Source organism: Rhinolophus sinicus, linkage group LG06 (assembly GCF_036562045.2).
Source record: "Rhinolophus sinicus isolate RSC01 linkage group LG06, ASM3656204v1, whole genome shotgun sequence".
Lineage (NCBI taxonomy): Eukaryota > Metazoa > Chordata > Mammalia > Chiroptera > Rhinolophidae > Rhinolophus > Rhinolophus sinicus.
The window spans coordinates 15,143,312-15,166,513 of record NC_133756.1 but is presented as its reverse complement, the minus strand read 5'-3'; the positions used below and the strand labels follow the sequence as shown (position 1 = coordinate 15,166,513).

Here is a 23,202-nt window from a genome sequence, read left to right as displayed (position 1 = left end):
AATGAGTTTCTCGCACCATTTTCTTGCAGCACCCTCGGAGTTCTAGATGCCCTATCCGTCTACCCCCACATGCCCTGCACAGCCCAAACCTGAGATTATCCAACCATCTGGGGATTCCACTTTTATATCTGACCTGATGCAGGCTACTGAAAAGGTAACATGTGAGATTGAAATTCTTGGTTTCCAATTCCAGGTGGTGTTTATGTCTATACTGTATTTCCCTGAAAATAATACCTAGCTAGACCATCAGCAATAATGCATCTTTTGGAGCAAAAATTAATATAAGACCCGGTCTTACATAAGACCGGATATAATATAACATAACATAACATAACATAACATAACATAACATAACATAACATAACATAACATAACATAACATAACGTAATATAATCGCAGGTCTTATATTCATTTTTGCTCCAAAAGACGCATTAGAGCTGATGGTCCAGCTAAGTCTTATTTTCGGGGAAACACAGTAGTCAGCAAACTCACTCATTCTCCACAGCAGCACTTCCCAACTTCAATCCCTACCTCCTCTCCCTGACTCAATTGTGGTAAAATATGTACAACATAAAATTTACTATCTTAGCCATCTTAATTGTACAGTTTAGCGGTGTTATAGTACATTCACATTGTTGTGCAACCAATCTCCAGAACTCTTCTTATTTTGGAAAACTGAAACTCTATTCATTAAACAACAACTGCCCCTTTCCCTCTTCCTCAGCCCCTGACAACCAACATTCTACTTTCTGTCTCTATGTATTTCACTACTCTAGGTACCTCAGGTAAGTGGAATCATACAGTACTTGTCTTTCTGTTACCGGCTTATTTCACTTAGCATGATGTCCTCAAGGTTCAACTGTGTTGTATCATACGTCAAAATTTCCTTTTTAAGGCTGAATAATATTCTACTGTATGTATACACCACATTTTGTTTATCCATTCATCTGTTGATGGACATTTGGGTGCTTACACCTTTGGCTACTGTGAATAATGCTGCTCTGAACATGGGTGTACAACTAATCTCTCTGGGACCCTAATTTCAATTCTTTTGGGTATACACACAGAAGTAGAATTTCTGATTTATATGGTAATTCTATTTTTAATATTTTTAGGAATTGCCATAGAGTTTTTCATAGTGGCTATGCCATTTTACATTCCCACCAATAGTACATTAGGTTTCCAATTTCTCCAGATCCTTGCCACCACTTGCCATTTTTTAATTTTTTAATTTTTTGGTTTTGTTTTTGTTTAGTTTATTTTGATAGCCATGCTTATTAATGGGTATGAGGTGATATCTCGTTGTGGTTTTGATTTGCATTTCCCTAATGGTTAGTAACGTTGAGCATCTTTTCATGTGCTTGTTGGTCATTTGTATATCTTCTTTGGAGAAAGGTTTATTCAAGTCCTTTGTCCATTTTTTAATCTCTTTTTTTTGGTTGAGTTGTAGAAGTTATTTATATATTCTAGATATCAATCCTTTATCAGATATACGGTTTGTAAATATTTTTCTTCGATTTTGTGGGTTGTCTTTTCACTCTTGTTGATAGTGTTCTTTGATGCACAAAAGTTTTAAATTTTGATATTTTTTCTTTTTGTTGCCTGTGCTTTTGATGTTATATCTAAGAAATCATTGCGAAATCCCATGTCATAAGCTTTCCCCCTATATTTTCTTCTACAAGTTTTATAATTGCAGCTCTTACATTTAGGTCTTTGGTCCATTTCGAGTTAATATTTGTATATGATATAAGGTAAGGGTCCAACTTTATTCTTTTGCATTATTGAGATCTTATTTTCCCAGCACCATTTGTTGAAAAGATTGTCTTTTCCCCATTGAACAGTCTTGGCATCTATGTCGAAAATCATATGACCATATATGTGAGGGTTTATTTTTAGGCTCTCTATTCTATTCCATTGATCTATCATGTTGGTACAAAAGTAATTGCTGTTTAAAGGGTTAAAAATAAATGCAAAAACCACAATTACTTTTGCACCAATCTAATACCGTGTTTCCCTGAAAATAAGAGCTAGCCGGACAATCAGCTCTAATGCGTCTTTTGGAGCAAAAATTAATATAAGACCCAGTACTATATATTATATTATATTATATTATATTATATTATATTATATTATATTATATTATATTATATTATATTATATTATATTATATTATATTATATTATATTAATATTATAGACTCGGTCTTATATTAATTTTTGCTCCAAAAGACAATTTTGAGCTGATTGTCCGGCTAGGTCTTATTTTCAGGGAAACGTGGTATATGTCTGTTTTTATGCCAGTATCACACTATTTTGATTACTGTAGCTTTGCAGTAAGTTTTGAAATCAGTGTGAGTGTGAGATGTCCAACTTTGTTCCTTTTCAAGATTGTTTTGGCTATTTGAGGTAACTTGAGATTTGATATGAATTTCAGGATGGATTTTCTATTTCTGCTGAAAAACATCTTTGAGCTTTTGAAAGGTATTACACTGAACTGGTAGATTGCTTTAGGGAGTACTGACATCTTAACAATATTAAGTCTTCCAATTCATGAACATGAAATGTTTTTCCATTTATTGGTGTCTTCTTTAATTTCGTTCAGCATTGTTTTATACTTTTCAGTGTAAATGTCTTTTGCCTCCTTGGTTAAGTTTATTCCTAAGTATTTCATTCTTTTTGATGCTATTGTAAATGAAATTGTTTTATTTTTTCCAGTGGTACGAACAAATTAGTTTCATTTTTTATATTTCCTTCCACATTTAAGTCCATGACCCACTTTGTGTTCATTTTTAAAAATATTTTATTAAAATATAGCTAATATACAATATTATATTAGTTTCAGGTGTACATCCTAGTTATTCATCCATTCAGGGACATCCAGGTTGACTTCGTAACTTGGCTTATGTAAATAAAGCTGCGATAAACATATGGATAAGCATGTCCCCTTGAAGTAACATGTTGGATTTGTTCGGATAAATACTCAGAAGTGGAATTACTAGGTCCTTCTTTGTCTTTTGTTATAGTCTTTTTTCAAAAGTCTATTTCGTCTGGTACAAATATTGCTACCCCAGATTTTTGTTTGTTTCCATTTTCATGAAATATCTTTTTCCATCCTTTTACTTTCAGTCTGTGCGTGTCTTTTGATCTGAAGTGTGTCTCTTGTAGGCATCATGTATAAGGGTCTTGTTTTCTCATCCATTCAGCCCCCTATCTTTTGACTGGAGCATTTAATCCATTTCCATTGAAAGTAATTGATGATAAGTAGTTATTGCCATTTTATTATTCATATTTTTAATTTTTATTTATTTCCCCCCTTCTTCTGCCTCCCCCCCACTCTGGTTCAAGCTGTTGTTTCTCAGTCTAGTTGCATAGGACACAGCTCCCTGGCCAATGCTGGTATTATGAGCCTTGCGTTCCCCCAGTTGAGGCAGTCGGTTGCCAGTTGTTGGTCGGACGCTCACAGCAGCTCACGGCAGCTCTCGCTGGCTGCCAGCCACTCATGATGGCTACCAGCCGCGCATGGCAGCCCACAGCAGCACACAGCATTCCACGACAGCTCACACCAACCTCCGGCTGCTCATGGCAACCCAGCTCCAAGGAGAGCTGTTGTTCACAATCTTAGCTATAGAAGGCGCAGCTCACTGGCCCATGTGGGAATCGAACTGGCGACCTTGGTGTTAGGAGCACGGCGCTCCAACCACCTGAGCCACCCAGCCAACCCTATTTTCATTTTTCATCTTAAAGAAGTCCTGCTAAGATTCCTTGTAATACTGGTTTGTTGGTGATGAGCTCCTTTAGCTTTTTCTTGTATGGGAAGCTCTTTATCTGTCCTTCGATTCTAAATGCTTTGCTGGGTAGAGTAATCTTGGTGTAGGTCCTTGCATCGCTTTGAATATTTCCTGCCAATCCCTTCTGGCCTGCAAAGTTTCTGTTGAGAAGTCAGCTGACAATCCCATGGGGGCTCCCTTGTAACTAACTGCTTTTCTCTTGCTGCTTTTAAGATTCTGTCTGTCTTTAACCTTTGGAATTTTAATTATGTGTCTTGGTGTGGGCATCTTTGGGTTCATCTTGTTTGGGACTCTGTGCTGACTGGGCTTGTATATCTATTTCCTTTGCCAGGTTAGGGAAGTTTTCTGTCATTATTTCTTCAACTAGATTTTCAATTCCTTGCTCTCTCTCTTCTTCTGGTACCCCCATAATGTGAATGTTGGTACATTTGATGTTGTCCCAGAGGCCCCTTAAACTCTTCTCAATTTTTTGAATTTTTTTTTTCATTTTGCTATTCTTATTGGGTGTTTGCTGCTTGTCTGGGTTCTGTGAAACTTTGAGAGACCCTATGAAAGTCTGTAGCATGAGCTAAGAAAGGTGGTTTGTACAAAAAAACCAGTGGAAGTGGCTTGGGTGTGTCCAAAAGTTGGGTGGGGCGGGGCCTCGAATCACCAGGGCGTGGCCAACACACAGCAGAGGCTCAGATATGGCAGCCACCTGTGTCTGCATGCTGGGAAGACAGAGAGCCCAACAAAGAAACGATGGCCTCCGCCAGTTCTTCCGTCCAGGAGGAAGCTGCCCCTCCAGCCCCTGTCTCAAGCCAGACAACTCAGTTCCCCACCATATGTCCCTGCTGCCCCAGTGCTGGAGCTCAGAGTAAGTCCTTGCACGGTCCTTTTAATAGAAGCGCTGGGACTCCAGCTGCTCTCTGTCTTACTCAGTCACAATCTCCGCTGGTTTTTACAAGCAGAAATTATGGGGACTTCTCTCCCTGGCACTGGAACCCTGGGCTGGGGTGGGGCTGGGACCTCTAGCTCTTGGGGGTGGGGGCAACCTCCACAGCCGAGATATCCCTCCTCATTTTTAATGGCCACATGCAGGTGCGGGACCAGTACATTTAATGCCTCTGCCCCTCCTAGCAGCCTCGAGGTGGCTTTTGCTGCATGTCCTTCGTTGTGGGGCTTTGGCGATTCAGCAAGATTTTAGGTGATTTTCGGTTGTTTTGTAGTTTAGTTGTAATTTTGATGTGGTCATGACAGAAGGTAAGCACAGCATTTACTTATTTCGCCATCTTGACCGGAACTCCCCTGGAATTGTTTTCTTAATTTCCTTTTTGCATTGTCCTTGTTAGTGCATTAAAAATGCAGCTGATTTTTGTGTGTTGTCTTTGTATTTTGTAATTGGAATTTTTGATCATTTGCATGAAACCTACTCCAATCCTCTTTGGAAGTTTGGAGGACTTTTTTTTTCTTTGTACTCTGGTGTTCTGAAATTTCATGATGATGGTCCTGGTGAAGGTCTATTTTTAACCATTGTATTGGATATTAGGTAGATCTTCTTAAAGATTTTTCCCTTTTGTTTTGAGCCCCACCTTTACCCCCACTTCCAGAGATGTTGGCTTTTGCTAATTCCTGAGCCTTTTGAGGGTTCTGTGATGTGCATTAGGTTTCCTCTAGTATTCCCACTTCTGGTTTAGGAGTCAGGTTTTTTGGGCCTATGAAGTCAGTTACCACTCATGTTTCCATTTTCCAGCTTTCAAAATTTTGTCTCTTGTTTCTTTCTTTGATCTTGTGGTTTCTTTATGTTATTGTAGTAGGTTTTCAATTAGCTAGAAGTTCTAATGATAGGCTTTTTAAAAAAAAATTTTATTGGGGAATACTAGAGAACAGTGTGTTTCTCCAGGGCCCATCAACTCCAAGTCATTGTCCTTCGATCTAGTTGTGGAGGGCGCAGCTCAGTTCCAAGTCCAGTCGCCGTTTTCAATCTTAGTTGTGGGGGGGTGCAGCCTACCATCCCATGTGGGAATTGAACTGGCAACCTTGATGTTGAGAGCTCGTGCTCTAACCAATGGAGCCATGCGGCCATCCCTCCGGCAGCTCAGCGGAAGCTCATTGCCTTCAATCTAGTTGTGGAGGGTGCAGCTCACCGGCCCCTGTGGGAATCGAACTGGTGACCTTGGTGTTGGGAGCACAACGCTCCAACTACCTGAGCAATCCGGCCGTTCTGATATGGTTTTAATAATTGAAAACAAGCAGGTGTGTCTATTAGACCTGTTAGTTAATTATGTGAATGAAAACTGAATAATAAATGTTACTAAAACAAGTGATGGTTTGAGAATCGCAACCTGTCCTGTTTGGATAAAGAGTTCTTAAAAACCAACTGAACTGGTCAATTCATTAAACAACTTGAGGATGTATATTTTGAGCTAACTTGCCTTGGCAGGCCCATGTTCAAAATCAGAGGTCAGATTTAAGTTCTTCATGATCAAGGCAGACAATTGGTAGGACCCATCCTTAACTGTTATGAACAAAATCTTCCAGAAGAAAAACTATATGATATGATGTTTGGTTTGTTTCAAAATAATCCATGATGGGTGTAGGAGGAAATAACTGGGGGTGGGGATACAGATGAAACAAGAATGACAGAAATAGATACTTGTTGAAGTTGGGGAATGGATTCATTAGACTTTTCTAGTTTTGTGTTTGTCTAAAAATTTCCATGATACCGTGTTTCCCCAAAAATAAGACCTAGCCATACCATCAGCTCTAATGCATCTTTTGGAGCAAAAATTTATATAAGACCCAGTCTTATAAGATACCAGGTCTTATGTTAATTTTTGTTCCAAAAGACACATTAGAGCTAATGGTCCAGCTAGGTCTTATTTTCGGGGAAACATGGTAGTAATAAGAAGAACCTGGATATATCTCAACTGATTATTTGGTAGGATGCTTGGGCATCTTTGAAATATTTTTTAAAGAGAAGTTTTGCAAATGTTCATAGACACATCTATGCTTCACCTTCAACCGAAGATGTTTTCACCTCCAAGAAGTCAAGTATCTTGGTCTTTATAATACAGGCTGTGCTCTTATGTCGGGTCTTTAGACCTTCCGGTACTACTCAGAGGGTTTACTGTTGTCTCAAGTTCTGTTTAACTCCAATGAAAAGGGCACATGAGAAAACAAAATTATTTATATACATACATAATTTTGTAATAGTTTAAGCCTTACAAGAAGTTATGAAAATAGTAGAGTTCCTGTGTATCCTACAGCCACTTTCTCCTCAATGATAATATCTTATATAACCATAGTACATGAGGAAACTGATATTTGAAAAACTCAGTCCACAGTCACGAGATGTTTCATTCATCAAGTGTCTAACCTTTATTCCTGAATGTAAACCACCAGAAAACAATATACTTGAACCACTTTGGCTTAATTTTCCATAGAAATGCATTTTACTCTTGGTATTTATTGACTGTCCAGATAAAAAATGGACACCTGAAGAATCTTTTTTTTATTGTCTGAAAACCTACAGTTATAGACTGTTAATTATGTTATTCAGTATCCTTTTCATAAGCATCCACATGATAAATTTTTCATGGAATTTAGTGCCAGGGAAAGGTTTTTTTTCTCCAGGAAAAACAAACAAACAAACAAACAAACAAACAAACACCTTCCTTTTTCCATAAATGAGAACTATACACATGATCATATTTCTTTGTTTCCCTTTTGCCTTGGCGGTCAGTAAGTCAGTGATAATTGGAATAACTAACTAACTTACTATTTCTAATGTTATTCTTTCCCCTCTCCCTTTAAATAGCTTTTGATCTTTTTTTTTCTGCCTTTAATTGTACAGGTTTACAATCCTTTATCCATAATTCTAAAAGGCAAAAAGCTCTAAAAATGAAAAACATTTGTAAATGATGAGTTTAGGGTGAATACTCATATGTTTCATGACAGAAATATTCATGTGTTTGATTTCAGGGCACTGCCCCAGACCCCTCTAGGGCTGTCATGTATTAGGTTGGTGCAAAAGTAATTGCGGGTTTTGCAATTTTTAACCTTTTAAACTGCAATTACTTTTGCACCAACATAATAATATACAGTATACAGTATTCTTTAAGATCTGAAAGATTCTGAATTCTGACACTGGAGCTAACTGCAAGGATTTTGTTTGAATGTGGCAGGCTCCTCACAGGAGAGCAGGAGTGTGGCATGGAGAGGCTCCCAGAAGGCCATGGGGTATATGTGATCTGATACAGGAGGACACTTAGGAGAGGCCTTGGAAGCCAAAGGGAGACCTGCCTGTGGCTGCCATTGGTCCCTTTGTTCCAATGCCCATCCCCCTTGGCCCTTGGTGACATTACCTGTCTCTGGGGCCTCTGGTGGTCGGACTTTCTTCATCAGTTTCAGAGCTGCTTCAAGATCATAGACTTGGGAACGGGTGAGTTTCAGTTCTCTGCGGAGCTCATTAATCTCCTTGATAAGGGAGACATTTTCCTGCAGTAAAAAAGGGAAGCGAGTGAGTACGGATGGATGAGTGATTAGTGGGCGTGGTACTTCCCCTGGCCAGGGGCTGAGGGTGTGGGGAATAAATGGGGGTGTTCCTGGACCAAGATGAATTCTCTGATTCTTCTATTGGAACATGAATCTTCATCCTAGCTCATGGAGCAGCCTCTCACGGTACCAGCGAGCTTACCTTCAGGTGGACTCTGGCAACATAAGATACACACTGTGCTCACTCTTCCCATCTATCCAGGCTCTTCCCAACATCAACAGCAACAACACTTTTCTAAGGATTTGATATGAATTTAATGCATTGAAATAGCATAATAACCCTATCATTAGATCTATTACAATCACAATCTTACAGAAGAGGAAACTGATGCACAGAGAGGTCATGTAACTTGCCCAGATTACATAGATAGCAAGTGACAGAGCCAGGATTCTGACTCTGACAGTCTGGTTCTGGAGCTCTGAGCTCTTAAATACTGTTCTGTGCTTTATTCATTTTCTTCCATTCATTGTTGAACCTACATTTATAGGGTATCTGCCATGTCCCCGAGATGCACACAGAAATAAGACATGGTTTCTGCCCCCAACAGCACTCTGTTTGGTGAGGAACACAGAGAAGTAAATGGATAATTAACATTTGCTACATCCATTGGAAGTTCACTTCTCTTGTTTGTGTTTGACAATATCATCCATCCATCCGTCCACCTCCCATCCAATATTAATTGAGTACTAATTATGTGCTGCCCTGAGGTATATAGACAGTGAGACCTGGCCTCTGCTTTTCAGTAGTTTAGGGTGCAATGGGGGATCTGGGCACAGTTTAGCATGGTGGCCACCTTGCTGTGATGCGGGAGTAGGGCACAGAGGAAAGGCACTTAGCTCTTCCTGAATGACCAGGGTTGTTTCTTGGAATTGACCCTTAGGCTGAGGCTTGAAGGAGTTGCCAAAGAGAAGGTCAGGGGATCCCAGATGACTGGAGCAGCAGGACGAAAGCACAGAAGTATGACATGGCTGGTGTGAGGGGGGCACTTGCAGTAGTTCTGTATCACTGGAATGCTAAGTGAGAGAGGGCAGTAGAGAGGATTGAGGGTGAAGAGCCTGCTGGAGGCCAGGTGGTGGGGACCCTGCACCCTGGGACTAAACACTCTCTCCTCTCTTCCCTCCCACACCTCAAATCACTGCTCTCATTTTCACACTCAGCATGAGGGCACCAAGGGTGGCTCCATGGAGGTGTCCCCATCACTGTGGGTTGAGAGAGACACTGGCCATTTTGCTCTTAGCAGCCTCAGGACTTGGCTTGTCTACAGCAGCGCCTCTCATACTCCTATGACTGTGCAAACAAATCACCTGAGGGTCTTATTAAATGTGGCATCGGACCTGGTAGGTCTGGAGCCGGTCCCAAGATTGTGCATCTCTAACCACCTCCCAAAAGATGCTACTGCTGGTCTGTGAGCCAGGCCATCTGTGGGTAGCTAGGCCTTGAGGGTCTGCGTACCGAATGAGGCGAATGCAAGCCAAATCTATGTAAAACGGACCTGTGCCAGGAACAAACTGTGCTTTCACTAGGGACATTCTCTCCAGAATGGTGAGTGTGAAGTCAGAGCCCAGAGAACAGGATGATCCCAAGCACTGTTCTGAGTCCTGAAAAGCACGTCTTGGTTATGGGGACAGGCCTATGGAGCCCAAGAGGGAGAGGGGCTGAGTAGGAGACATCCATCATATCCTTTCCCTTCAGAGCCTCTTTATCTAAGCATGTCATATATACCTTCAGATTTTCAGTGTGTCACTTAATTTTAGTATTCGTCATTCTTCTCTCTTGGATAAAATGCCCAGTCGTTGCCAATCCCTCATTCTCAGGCTAAGCTCTGTGCTGTTTCTGTATAAAGTCAGCAGGTTTTCTGCATCTGATCTTTTACCCTTTTAACCCATCCAGGTGTGGGTGACGAATCTCCCACATTTCCTTTCCAGATGCTCTCCTATAAAACTCTGCCAGTTTCCTCTCCTGGAACTTCTCCATGCAGACTTTATATCATGACACAATCAATTAAATTCGTATTTATTGGGTTCTACGACCTTGGACTCGGCCTTGCCTGGAAGAGATGCTCCATAAATATTTGCGGAATGAATAGCAAATGAGTAACTAGTGCAGTGGATACCACGTTAAATAAGGCGAGATTCTTACTAATGAGGAAATTACAAACCAGGGGGTAAAGCTCAGGCAGGGGAGACCAGCCAGAAAGGAAGCTCCGGGGAGCCGTAGGGACCTCATGGGGACCTGTGCTGAGAGTCTCTCTCCAGTCCTCTTAGTTGGCGTCACTCAGCTTTACTGTCCTGCCTCATTCAATGCAGTAACAGTAATCAGAATAAAAATTACAGGCTGAAAGGACCATTTCCCCAGTCCTCTTCATAAACATCTTGAGTTACTACTTCTTCTTGGTCATCTCCATCCATTTTGTCACTGAATTCTGTCAATTTTGTGTCTGAACTGAATCTCATACCCACCCTTCCTGTGATTCGTAACCAGCTCTCAGCATCTCTCTCCTCTGCTACCGTAAGGGCCCCAAGGGGAGCCCCCATCCTAGTTTCTCCCTGCCCCTCCATTCTTGACAACCCTGTCACCCTAACTGGGACTTCTGGCTCCTGGTACCTTTTGGTGTGAATGCCTGTTTCTGAGCCCACTGTCAGCTTTGGACATCTCCATGATGCTGGCCACCTGAATGGACCTCCAGGTCATGGCTCAGTCCGTATCAGAGTGTGATTGAAACTTATGACTCAATGCAGCCCGATTCCCCTGTCCTGTTCATTCATTCTATTCATTCATTCATTCATTCATTCATTCATTCATAAAAATCACATAAGAACCAGTTGCTGAAAGCTGGTTACACACTGGTCATTGTGCCAGACAGAGGAGCACAGTCCAGTCAAGCTCGGATCCAATGCCAAAAGATGCCATGAGAGTCTGAAGAAGGGAGCTCACCCTGTGTGAGGAGGGCTCCCTGGGGAGGCAGGGGACGGGGAAGGGTGTTTCAGGCCCAGAGCCAGAGGGAACAAGCAGGAGTTGAGGCATTAAATGCTTGATGATGATGATGACGATGATGATAAGAAATCATAACTCCAAGGGCTGAGTGGGTCCCTGCACCGTATCAAACATTTTGCATGTATTTACCTCATTTCGTCCCCAGCACCCCCTTATGAGGAAGGTATTATTAGAATCATTTTCATATGAGGGAACTGAGGCAGTGCATAAATGGAAGAGCTGGGATTCGAATCTGGTTGTGTCTGCATCCAAGTGCCTGGTTCCTCTGTGACTGCAGCCTCCCAGAACCAACTTTCCCAACTCCATTCCATCACCTCCCATAGTCTGATGGCCATGGAAGCCCCCAAAAGTACAAGCTGGGCTCCCTGAAGTGTACTTTGCAGGGTGGTCCATGTTCTGAGGAGTCTAGAGATCACAATGGGCTCAACTGTACAGGCCCCCCTCAGGGAGATATTGTGGTTTGGTTCCACACCACAACAAAGCGAGTATCACAATAAAGCAAGTCACATTTTTTTGGTTTCCCAGTGCAAATAAAAATATGTTTATACTATACTGTAGTCTAAATGTACAATAGCAGTATGTCTAAAAAGGTAATGTACACACCTTAACTAAAAATTACTTTATTGCTAAAAAATGCTAACCATGATCTGAACTGTTGGAAAAATGGCGCTGACTGACTTGCTTGATGCAAGGTTGCCAAAAACCCTCAATTTGTAAAAAACACAGTATCTGCGAAGTGCAATAAAGCGAGGCGCAATAAAACAAGGTATGCTTGTATGTGCTTTGGGTAGCTTTGTGAATTTAAAAGGGGAATGCAACAGGTTTGCTGAGCTTTCTGTTCCTGATACCTCCTTGGTCAGGATGGTCTACAAAAGCCCCTCCCCCTCCAGAGCCCCACTCAGCTTCTCTGCAGCCAGGAAAATCTGACCTGGGGTCCCATCAAGTGTCAAGTCGTGGGGTATGTAGGAGAGAGACTGGCTGAGGAGGCTAAGGTCCATTTTATACAGAAAGTAGTCTACATAAAGGGGCTATGCTGAGCTGTCCAGGATTGCCTTTGGTTGAGATCAATGCCAGAGAGCCACAGATGGGAACTGACTGGCAGATCTTTCAGACCCAACCCCTACCTTGGGCCCAGAAGAGAAGCAATGCCTATAGCACCCCCTACTGGCCTTCTCTGAGTTGACATCTTTAAGAATATGGCTGCTTTTAAGAATATGGCAGTGTGGAAAGAGTCTGCACCTGATTTATTCCGTGAACTTCGAAGTACTGCATTGGTGGCATCTTTCTGGAACCCACAGTTGGTGGGCTCACCATCTGCCTAATTGCACAAGTGAGCCATTTCTCCGCTTCTTTTTCAACCCTCTTCTCATGTCTAACCTGACATTTCTATTAATGATTTCTCTTCTGAAATGTCTTTTGACATCACCAGTTTCCCCCTGCCAAGCCCCTTCGCATCTCCCTTTAACCTGGCAGTCATCTTCTAATGGGTTTTCCTGCCACCTGCCTTCCACCTGCCAACTGAGTTAACCTTTTCAGAACAGATAACACCCCTACCTACTTAAGAAACCTTGGATGGCACCTGCTTGTAAGATAAGCTTTATGCTTTTTGGTGTGGCATGGAAAGCCCTTTCAAATGTGACCCTAAGCTACCCTTTATTCCTGCCCCCATGCTGTGCAATAAAGTTAAGGGCTCTGGACTCCTGGGTCCCCAAACACCTGAAGGCCTCATTCTTCTCTGCCTGTTCACAGGTTGTACCTCCTTCCCAGAAGGCTCTTCCCCCATTTGTTCCCAGTGTACACTCTACTCACCCTTCAAGGACCAGCTCAAGTGCCACTTGCCCTCACTGAAGCCCGCCCCTACTACGAGCTCACAACACTGGATACTGTGGGTGGCGCCGTGCTTATTTGTACCTCACTCAGGGTCCCTTTGATGAGTTCTCTGAGGGTAGGTATGCTGTCACACTCATCTTGGAATCCTCCGTGGCTGGCACAGAGCTTTCCCTCAAAAATGTATACTGAATGAGCAAAGTACGTGTCCTAGATAATTTGTATTCCACTGCAACTCTTGTTTTCGTATCTGCAAGTGGCTGGAGAATAAGTGGGGGGGGGCCCACCTTCCTGTCTGAGCATCCAGATGAGACAGTGATCTCATTCTCTGTATTTTCTAATGAGTTTCTCTCAGTTGCCTTGTCTGCCCTGGCCTTCCCTGGCCTGTTTGGACTGAAGTGCCAGGGCCTTGGAACCTGTAGACACAGCTCCTTCCCAATGCATACCAAGGCACCGGGCGCCCCGGGCCACAGCTGGGGGGCCCTGGTGTCAGTGTGGTCCCCTGTCCCATGCCCCCAGCCCACAGGCACCCCTCCCTGGTCTGTGCTGTGGTGGCCTTCCAGGCTCTCCCACTGGATTTCCACCTTGGTTCTTGAACAGGTCTTTTGCTTGGTGGCGGGGAAGGGAAATAACATTTTTTGAGCACCTGTGTTATACCTGGCCAGTGCCTAATGCTTTATGTTAGTTGTCTTAGTTGTGTTCAAACCTTGCATTAACTCGTTATAGCTGGTGTTTTCTTCCCCATTTTATAGATAAGGAAGGTGACTCCTAAAGGTAAGGAATTTACTCAAGGTCTCCCCACAAGCGTGGCTGAGGCAGGATAAACTGGGTCTGCACAGCGACAGTGCCAGCTCACTTTGTGCTTGCCCTGACACCTTCCTTGCCTGTCCCTGGCCCGGCCCTCTCCTTCAACTTAAGATCAAAGAAAGAAACAATTTGTATGATCCAAAACAGTGGTTTTAAAAGTTTTTCTTTTTCTTTTAATCATCCAAACAAAACATTACACAGAGCCCACTGTAATAAGCAAGGAGTCTCCCTGGTTGAGGGGTGGGGACCCAGAGCCCTGCCTCCTGGGTCCCCTCTTGCTCCCTGCAGTTGTCTGGGGCATTTTATGGGTCCATTGGGCTTCATAACACGTGGGTTTACAATGCTGCTCGAGAAAACCCTCTTCCAGGGATTTCCCTTCTGTAGGGCTGCCTGGGTCTCCTCTGCTCCCTCCATCCTGACTTGTACCCTGGCCCAGCAGGAGTGGGCACACAGCTTCCGGGGCGTCATGCCTGCCCAGAGCAGCCTCATGCGATGCTTGCACCCTCTGGCTAGCCTGTGGTCTTCACTTTCTTTCTTCTTCCTTCTTCTCCTAGGCCTGACATTTGACTTGGGTGTCTGCTTGGCATGGACAGAGGCCCCCTGCCCCTGGAGGGTGTCTCCGGCCTGTGCTCTCATGGCCAGGCACACATAAGAGCTCAGCAATGTCACCAGCCGACAACCGCTCCAGCAGCCACACTGGTCCCACTGCCCAGCACACTGCACCCCAGAGCCTGGGGAGCAGGCCATGCTTGGGGGTACTTGTGACCCTTACAATAGCTGTTTCTCAGCTGTTTGTGCCTAAGGGTTCCCAGTGCCAATGGATCCACTCTCTTTCTGGGCCTCTGAAACTGCTTTCATGGCCCCGGAGGAGGGCGGTGGTTTGATGGTTGGGCTGCTTTTAAGCAGAAGCTGGTTATAAGATGGCATGGCCCTGGCCTGAACTGCAGTGGGCTCTGCCCAGCTGTGGATGGGCTGGCCAAGCTGTGAACTGGTTTGTTTCAATCCAACTGCTGCTCATCTCCACTCCAGTATTTTAATTATGACATTAAAGAAACATTAAGTGTAAAAAGGTGCGTGCCTTGTAAATGAGGTTCTGATGTTCTCTTTTGAGATTAATTGCTTCAGACAATACTGACACCCAAACAGAAATCTGGCAGAAGATGCCCGACTGGCAGTCTTGATAATACGCTTAAGTGGAGGTAGCAGTAATGGGGTCAGGCTCTCTGAACAGCCCTACAGAGGATCCTGGGAGGGGGCTGTGGAGAGCTCATTAAATTAGAGTGAGGCCAACTCTTAGGGTGGGTATAGTGAGCTCTGTCCCCAAGAGATAAGGGTTGGGACCTGAGGCACCAGAGAAGTCAGATGAGGTGGGTGGAGGCCGGGGTGGTCAGAGGAGAGGACTTGGCCAGCAAGTACCACGTGGTACCAGCATCAGAATAAAAAGCAGCAGAACGAAGTAGGGTGAAATAAGAGTTGGAAACAGAGGAAAGGAGGAGAGAGTGACTCAGGAAAGCTAAAGTCTTGTGGATGAAGGTTCAGAGGGGGCAAAGGTCAATAGGAATGCGGAAGGGCACCGAAGTGCTTTGGGTAAAGAAGGGGCAAAACAAACAAACAAACAAAAGAAACAGGTGCCTGGTCAAGCATTTGGGGGGAGAAATGAATGGGCATTGGTGGGGCAGGGGTGGGCATGGAAATGCCTAGAAAACCTTCTTGGCAGGGTTCTGGGCCATGGTCACTGCCAGGATGAGCTCGGGGAGGTCAGAGGAGAGAAGTCAAAGAGAATGTTTTAGGGAAAGCTAGTGGGTAACCCTGGACACTTGGGGAGCCCTGAGTATGGGTGGTCTCCAAGAGGCCATGAACAGGCTCTCTCCTCTGTGATGGCTCAGTCCCCAAGGGAGCTGACAGGGACCTACTTGCATGACGCGGACGTAATCGGTGCGGTGCAGCTCACTCTCCTTGACGACCTTCTTCTTCAGAGTGGCCAGGTTCCTCTCCAGGTGCTCCCGCTGACGGGTGTACTCCTGCTGCAGGTCTGTGTTCAGCCCTGTGATCTCCACCTGATGGGGCAGAGGGGGTTCTCAGTGAGCAAGGGGAGACCCCGAGAGAAAGGGAGGGCTGGCGAGGGAGGTAGAGCTCACCATGTCTGCCCGCTGCACGTACTTCTCAAAGAGACCTCGGACCTTGTCCTTCAGCGGCTGGGGTTCCTGGATATATGCCACGCAGTTGTGAAGGTCTGTCTTAAACCGTTTGACCAGTGCCTCCAAGGCCCGCTCCTGCAAGCAGAGGTGCTTACTTTTGGCACTGAAGGGATACTCCAGGGGTGGGGGCTGCAGGCTAATGACTGAAGAAAGGGACAAGAGACACCTCATTGGAGACTTACAGTTGCCCGCCAGGGGCCCCACTGGGCACAGAGACCTAGATGGGCACACAGCCTAGAGGTGAGGGCACTGAAACTCTTGTGCACCTGGCCCAAACAGTGTCATCTTTCAGAGGTCACACAGACTGATTCCTTTATTGGCTCTGGGTTCCTTTCAGGATCACAAGCCTTAAAAGGTGAAAGGAAGCACAGTGGTCACCATTCCTTTCTGCGCCAAGATGGAGAGTATCAATTCTCTCCTGCAGGGCTTCCATGCTCCCTTATTAGCTCACTCAGGGGTTATCCTTCCTTGGGGGCTGCTGTGAGTGGGTAGGAGAAAAAAAAATGACAAAATTGTGCAGATTGGTTCATCTACAAACTTGGGTTAGATCCTCCCTTTTCCATCAGACTTTCTCTGATACCCATCTTCCCCTCCCCTAGACCAAGCAAGTCTTGCCTTTCTCTTGGATCCATAGCCCTTTATTTATATTCCGTAATTTTCCACCGTGCATTATACATTGTTATGCACACGCCACAAATCACTATCGACCTCTTCAGTCTGTGAAGGGCAGGATCTGTCAGTTCACGTTTGTAGTTCTGCAGCTTCTAGTATTACCTAGTAGAGCCAATGCTTAATGTGGGGGATGGAAAAATTCAATGTGATCCAACCACCACAACAGGGTGCCCTGTGCCAGCGGGTGAGGGTGCAGCCAAGTCCTGGCCCAGGACCAGAAGACCTGGTTCCCAGTACTGGCTCTGTATGTGTTAACTAGCCACGGGTGCTGGGTGAAGTTTCTTCACCTCCTAATCATTCTGGCCCTGCTTTCCTTCCTTCTTACACAGAGAGACCAGAAGAGGCGATTTCTGAGGGGCTCCTAGCCTCAGAATTGATTTGCTAGTCAAGGTTTTTAACCACTGATTCCAAACGACCTCGCTGAGTCGGCTCTTTCCCAGGACAAACAAGCCAATGCTGCGAGCATTCCCATGAGACTGGCTTCCCACCCCTTGGTCACTTTACCCAAAGTCATTTTATAGTCTCAGAGGGCTCCAGTCATGTACATTTGCATGGGCCTGAAATCTGGCAGGCAGTGAGCACGTAAAGGATGTGAGTCAAAATGGGACTATGTCTTAGCAGTGGGCTGACTGTCTCCGAGAAGCCAGCTGCCAGTGGCAGACAGGTGTCAGGTCCTGAATCCAAGAACTGCCAGGTGCTGAAAATACCTTCTGTATCTCTTTGCGCATCTCCTGATCGGTGGATCTTAATTTCTGCCACAATTCTGTGATGTTTAGTTCCAGCTGCGTGTTCTGCTTATGGAAACGCTCCAGTTCAGCTTCCATCTGTAGAAAGTAAGGGACAGAGTCAAGACTGAAAGAGCCAGAGAATGAAAATTAGGTTTGAGGACTGAAGTCTTTCAGTGGGAAGGCCTCCCCGCCACCCCCCCCGCCACCCCGATATCAGGCATTTTGTTTCTGGTTCCCACCTGTCCTCTGGAACAAAACCTTTCTTCTTACTCCTTGCCATCCCCAAAGCCTCCACTCTTGTGGCTGATATGTTGACCGGGATCAGGTGTTTCTATAGCCAGGCTATGACTTTTTCCCTCTCAGGTGCCCTGTTCCTGCAGCCACGCTGATCACGTTGTTTTTAAAAACTCCTTATAAATAGGTAACTGTCATGTGCTGGCGTCTCCACCCTAACTGGAGGCAGGGTCCTGCAGTAGAAGTACCTTCCTTGCCTACTTTGTGAAGTTGTGTGAATTGTGACCCGCTGGGGCCACAAGTCATCAGAGTTGATTCCAAAGCAGCAACGTTTGAGGGCCTGGCATGTAGGCATCCCCCGTCAAAGGCATCAAACAGGAAAGAGGAAGCGGAGAAGGAACCTTGACCTCATCATTCTATTGCAAAAGTCTTAAAAAGAACAACTGAGGGGAGAGTATCCCATCTTCAAAAGAAAAAGAAGAAACCATGAGTAATTTTAGAAAGATTTTTTTATGCATTGTCGCATTTGTATTAACCAAAGATGTGACTCACAGCTGGGACTTCTGATTAGGAGGAGGCCAGTTGTGGGTGAGCTCTCAGTTGATCTAATACCTCCCAAAAGAAAGGAATGATGTTTGATTTTCACACTAAATCTGGTGGATACTAGTATTTCTGTTAATAGAGAGGTTCACTGCTTTTCTGGGGGTGAGACAGTTCACTGGTTTATTTTTTCATGGCTGGATGGAGTAGTCCCTCTAGTCGATTCCTGGCCCTTTGCTCAGATTTCAGGCTCCTGGCCACCTTCTGGGGTGGCAGGAGGTCCTATTGAGCCACGTTCATGTTCGGACATGAAGGGGCAGCTCTTAGAAGAATGTTATCATTATTGAAAGCACCCTGTATAGACATAAAGGCAGACTCAGTAAGTATTCACATGAATGAATGCACGGCAAGCGTACAAGGCAAGGGGAACAACAGTGAAGGAAGGGGGAGGGTATGAAACAACCTGCCTTCTGGAAGAAGGATGATAAGGTAAATATACAATGTTGGCAGAGCCACCTTGCAGAGGACACACAGGTAAAGCAAGTGTGGGCATCTGCACAGGTAAAGCTAGAATACGCCCATTACAATGGGCATAAGGATACAGAACTCATTAAGAGGGAGTTTCTATCTTCAAGAAGCCTCAGGTCTAGAGGGATAGGAGGGAAGGAAAACAGAAGTTAAGGTGGAACAGGATAAACACTGTCTGCGGTCAAGGTAGAAAGGAACCTGTTTCTCTCCTTTACATACACAGAAATCAGAAGAATTGCCAGGTCTTCTATAATTGCAAGTCACCTGGAATAGATACCATTTCTGAACTAGAAGCTATACGATTGCATAAAAAAAAAAAAAAGTGAAATATGTCAAATTTGAGTAGCTGGCTGAGCAGCCAGGCGACAAGCTTAGTATTTGGGGACAAGCGCCCTTTTCCTGAAGTGGAAATCCCATCCACTTTTCTCTGTTACTCATCCTACTCAGTGACTCAAAGGGGGTGAGGAGGAGCGCAGGGGACAGGCATTTTGCCTTCCAGGGGACATCTGGCAACAACTGGAGACATTTTTGGTTGTCACATCTTGAGAGGAGGTTTTACTACTGGCATCTAGTGGGTAGAGGCCAGGGATGCCGCTAAATATCCTACTACAATGCACGGGACAGCGGCCCCATAACAAAGAATTATCCACCTCAGAAACCCTGCACTGGGTGAATTAAAGAATGTAAAGTAAAATGATAGGGTTCTGGGAACTCCTCCTCTAGGAAGGAGACAATCATGCCTCATCAAAGAGAAGCTGGAAAAGTGCATGTGAGGGGAGGTACCTGAATCAGGAAAGCATTACGTTTTCCTTCATAGGGGTCTCTACCAATGAGCCCAAATGTGTCTCTGACCTCCCCCTCCCAGAGGAAAGCCCCAAGGTCAGAGGCCCCTTGGGAAGGAGTCAGGCTGAGCTATCAGCCCTGGCAGCAGCTGGCACCAGGGTGGGGGTAGGAGGGGCCCTGTTGGAATCACTCCCAAGGTGTGGGCATATCTCCTGCTGAGAATCAATGCCATGGTTGGCCCAGTTACTGATGGGGAATGAATACGCTCTTAGGTATGTGGGGGTGGAAAGTAACCGACTCAATCTGAAATCCACTTGACAAATATGTGAAATGAGGAGGGAGAAATGGGGCAGTGATTTCCAGGGGCCTGCAGCGTGTTGATTTCCAGGCAGGTGGGCCCTCTGCTCGCTCTCTCATATTCTCAGGCTGCCATTTCTGGGCCCTGAAGTCACTCAAGAATGGCAGGAGGTCCATTAAGGTAGACAGGAGCTCCACAGGAGGCAGCTCTGTGGTCAGCTGGGGGCAGCCTTCCTTAGCTCAGAGGCCAGGGAGAGTCATTGCCACAAGGACATGCTCTCTCTGGACCCCTCCTAGCCCTGGATTGATTCCCACCACCTGACTTCTTTCCTGGGCCTCCTAGAGAAAAGAAAAGGCTTTGCTTTTCTCCACTATAGCTTTTGTGTATTCAATTCTAGTTGGGCCATCAATGCTCTTTGACACCCTTTTACCTGTTATCCTTGCTCAGCACAATTACAGAGAATGGAGAGGGAGCAGGAGGCTATTTTGGAAAGGGTGGTCAGGGAAGCCCTCCTTGAAGAGGTGACCTATGAGCTGAGACCTTGAAAGATGCAAAGAAGCCAGTCATGTGAAGATCTGGGCAAAGGAAGCAGCATTGCGAAGGTCTGGAGATGGGAAAAGCTTGGCTTATCCGTGGAACTGTCAGGAAGCCTGTGGGCCGGAGCAGGGAAGGGAGCCTTGAGAGGCAGGGAGAGGCTGGATTATGCAGGGCCTCTTAGGCCAGGGTAGAGATTTTGGATTTTCTTCTAAGTGGGACGGGACACCACGGGGGCTTCACTGTGGCCTCTCTGTGGAGAGCAGCCTGGTGGCTGGAGTCAAGTCCAGGCCAAAGACGACAGACGCTTGGACCGGGATGAAGGCAGTAGAGGAAAAGAGCGTTGGATTTGAGATATCTTTTGGAAATTGATCAGATAGGTATTGGTGATGATGTGGATATAGGAGTTAAGTGAAGGGAAGAATCAAAAAGACTTCTACATTTCTACCTTAAGCACATGGGTGGATCGTGGTACCATTTACTGAGAAACGGGAAGCTGGAGGAGAGGGAAATCAGGAATTCAAGTTTAGATCAATCACAGACCCCACTGTCCACTGCTGTCTGCCCAGTGAGGAGAGGCTGACAGGTAAACACTTGGCATAAGGAAATGCAATGTGTATGGGGCAGAGGGGCCAAGGAGGACACTTGTACCTCACTGGACTCTCAGAAGCCCTTATCCCATTGCTGTTGCTTCTAATCTTTCTCCTCTTTACCTTCATCCTGTTTGCTTCCCAGAACACACACTTAATTATGCCACTCTTCTGCTCAAGGGCCTTTGATGACTTCCCACTCTTTATCATATGAAGTACAAACACCACGGCTTGCATATGGCCCCAACCAACATTTCCAGTTTGAGAAAAAACATTGAATAGGAGGGGTGTCCTTTCTGGTGCGACAGGCTGGTGGCTGAGTAGACATCGCCCCCTGGCGGCCAAAGGCGCAAAAGCCGTGGTTTCCTTCCCTTTGAGGTCCAGAGCACGCACGCTGAGGTGCTTGTCCGGCTGGAGCCCACCCCAAAGATACGGCAAGCCAGATGCCAAAGCCTTTTGCTTTTGCACAACTGAACCCCCGGTTGGGCCTTCTCTGTGGCATCCTCTGCGGAGTGGAGGCTGCACACACCTTGGGCGCAGAGGGGCTGTGAGGAGGTTTCATTACCCCCAGGCCAGCCAGGAATAACCCAGGAGGAAGCAGCTGGTCGGAGAGGGCAGGGTGTGGCAGTGACTTCTCACCTCCTGAATCTGTTCCTTCATCACCTTGATCTCATTCTCTCGAGGTTCTATTTGTTTCTTCAGCTCCTTTATTTTGTAGTCGAGCACAAACTTGAATTTCTCTAGTTCTTGGTTTTTCTTTTTCAGGTCATAAATTCTCTTCTCCTGCAGTTGAGGAGAGAAGTGAGAGCTGTCAGGAAGCCCAGATATATGGGATCCCTCGTAGGAGGCCACAGCCGGCTCTCCTCGCTGGGGACACACTAGGAGGTGGCACTGACTCCTCGGCTTCTGTGCCAGGACTACATGCATTCACTCACTCATTCATACACAGGTTGTGGCTGTTTTCCAAAGCTGGCCTCGACATCATTTCTCATCCCTCGTGGTTTTGTACAATGCGACCTTATGCTTCTCCATCAGGAGGTAGGATCTGACTCCCTCCCCTTGCATCTGGCCGGGCTCATGGTTTGAATGTAATGCAAAGAATGCAGCTCACATGATGTGTGGCTTCCCAGGCTAGCTCAGAAAAGGCCAAGCAGCTGCCACCTGGTCCTCTGGGGGAGGCTATGTAAGTAGTCCCACTACACGGAGACCTCCAGGCTGGAGAACACGTTAGGTCCTCTGGTGGGCAGCCCTAGCTGATGCCAGCCTCCCAGCCATCCCTGCCAAGGGGCTGGGCATGTGAATGAAGGAGTCCCCTGGATGCTGACCTTCCAGCCCCCCGCTGTGTGAGTCACCCCTGACTGTGGCCCTGCTGGGCCCATCAGGGACAAAGACAAGCCCTCCTCTCATACCGTCCAAATTCCAGACCCATAGAATCTGTGAGCATAATAAGACAGTTGTTTTTTCACCACTAAGTTTTGGGGTAATCTGTTGCCAGGCAACAGTAATTAGAATATAGGTCTAGCCATCCATCAAACATATACCGAATAAAGACCTTTCACCAAGGCCTGAGATCCCAAATATAAATATGACACAGTCCCTGCCCTTAAGGAGAAAACACTAGCTAGGAAAGCAGATGTGTCAACAAATGTACCCTACACTGTGAGAGGTGTCGTAGAAGAGGCAGGCATGGAAGCTGTAGTGTGTACTGAGGGTGCTGAGGACAACTTGCAGGAGGAAGTGAGAAATGAGGCTGGAGGGGAGGAAGGGAGGAAGGCAAGGGTCTTGAATGTTGGGTTAAAGGTTCAGAATTTATCCAGGAGACCAGGAGTTGGCAAACTACAGTCCTCAGGTCAAATCTGACCTGTTGCCTGTTTTCGTAAAATTTTATTGGAACATAGCCAAGCCCATTCATTTGTGTATTATCTATGGCTGATTTTACACTGCAACGGCAGAGTTGAATAATTCTCACAAAGATCATTCTGCCTGTAAAGATTAAAATATGTACTACCCAGCTCCTTACAGAAGAAAGTTTGCTGACCCCATAGGCAATGGGGAGCTACAAAGGGATTCTAAGTAGAGAATGACACAATTAAAGGGTATGGTGGCAGCGAGCAGGGGTGGAGGTAGAGAGAAAGGTCTTTAGA

General features: G+C 45.5%; 1 protein-coding gene across 2 annotated transcripts in view; it reads right to left on the bottom strand.

Moving 5' to 3' along the window:
- CFAP57 (cilia and flagella associated protein 57) overlaps positions 1-23,202 on the bottom strand; it is a 59,316-nt gene that overhangs the window by 1,203 nt on the left and 34,911 nt on the right. For both annotated transcript variants that reach the window (XM_074334552.1, XM_074334551.1), the window contains 5 exons: positions 21,698-21,841; positions 17,531-17,647; positions 16,092-16,226; positions 15,867-16,010; positions 8,135-8,267 (listed from right to left, as the gene is read on the bottom strand). In XM_074334552.1, coding sequence (XP_074190653.1) covers positions 8,135-8,267; positions 15,867-16,010; positions 16,092-16,226; positions 17,531-17,647; positions 21,698-21,841 — 673 coding nt within the window. The remainder of the gene's footprint in view (positions 1-8,134; positions 8,268-15,866; positions 16,011-16,091; positions 16,227-17,530; positions 17,648-21,697; positions 21,842-23,202) is intronic.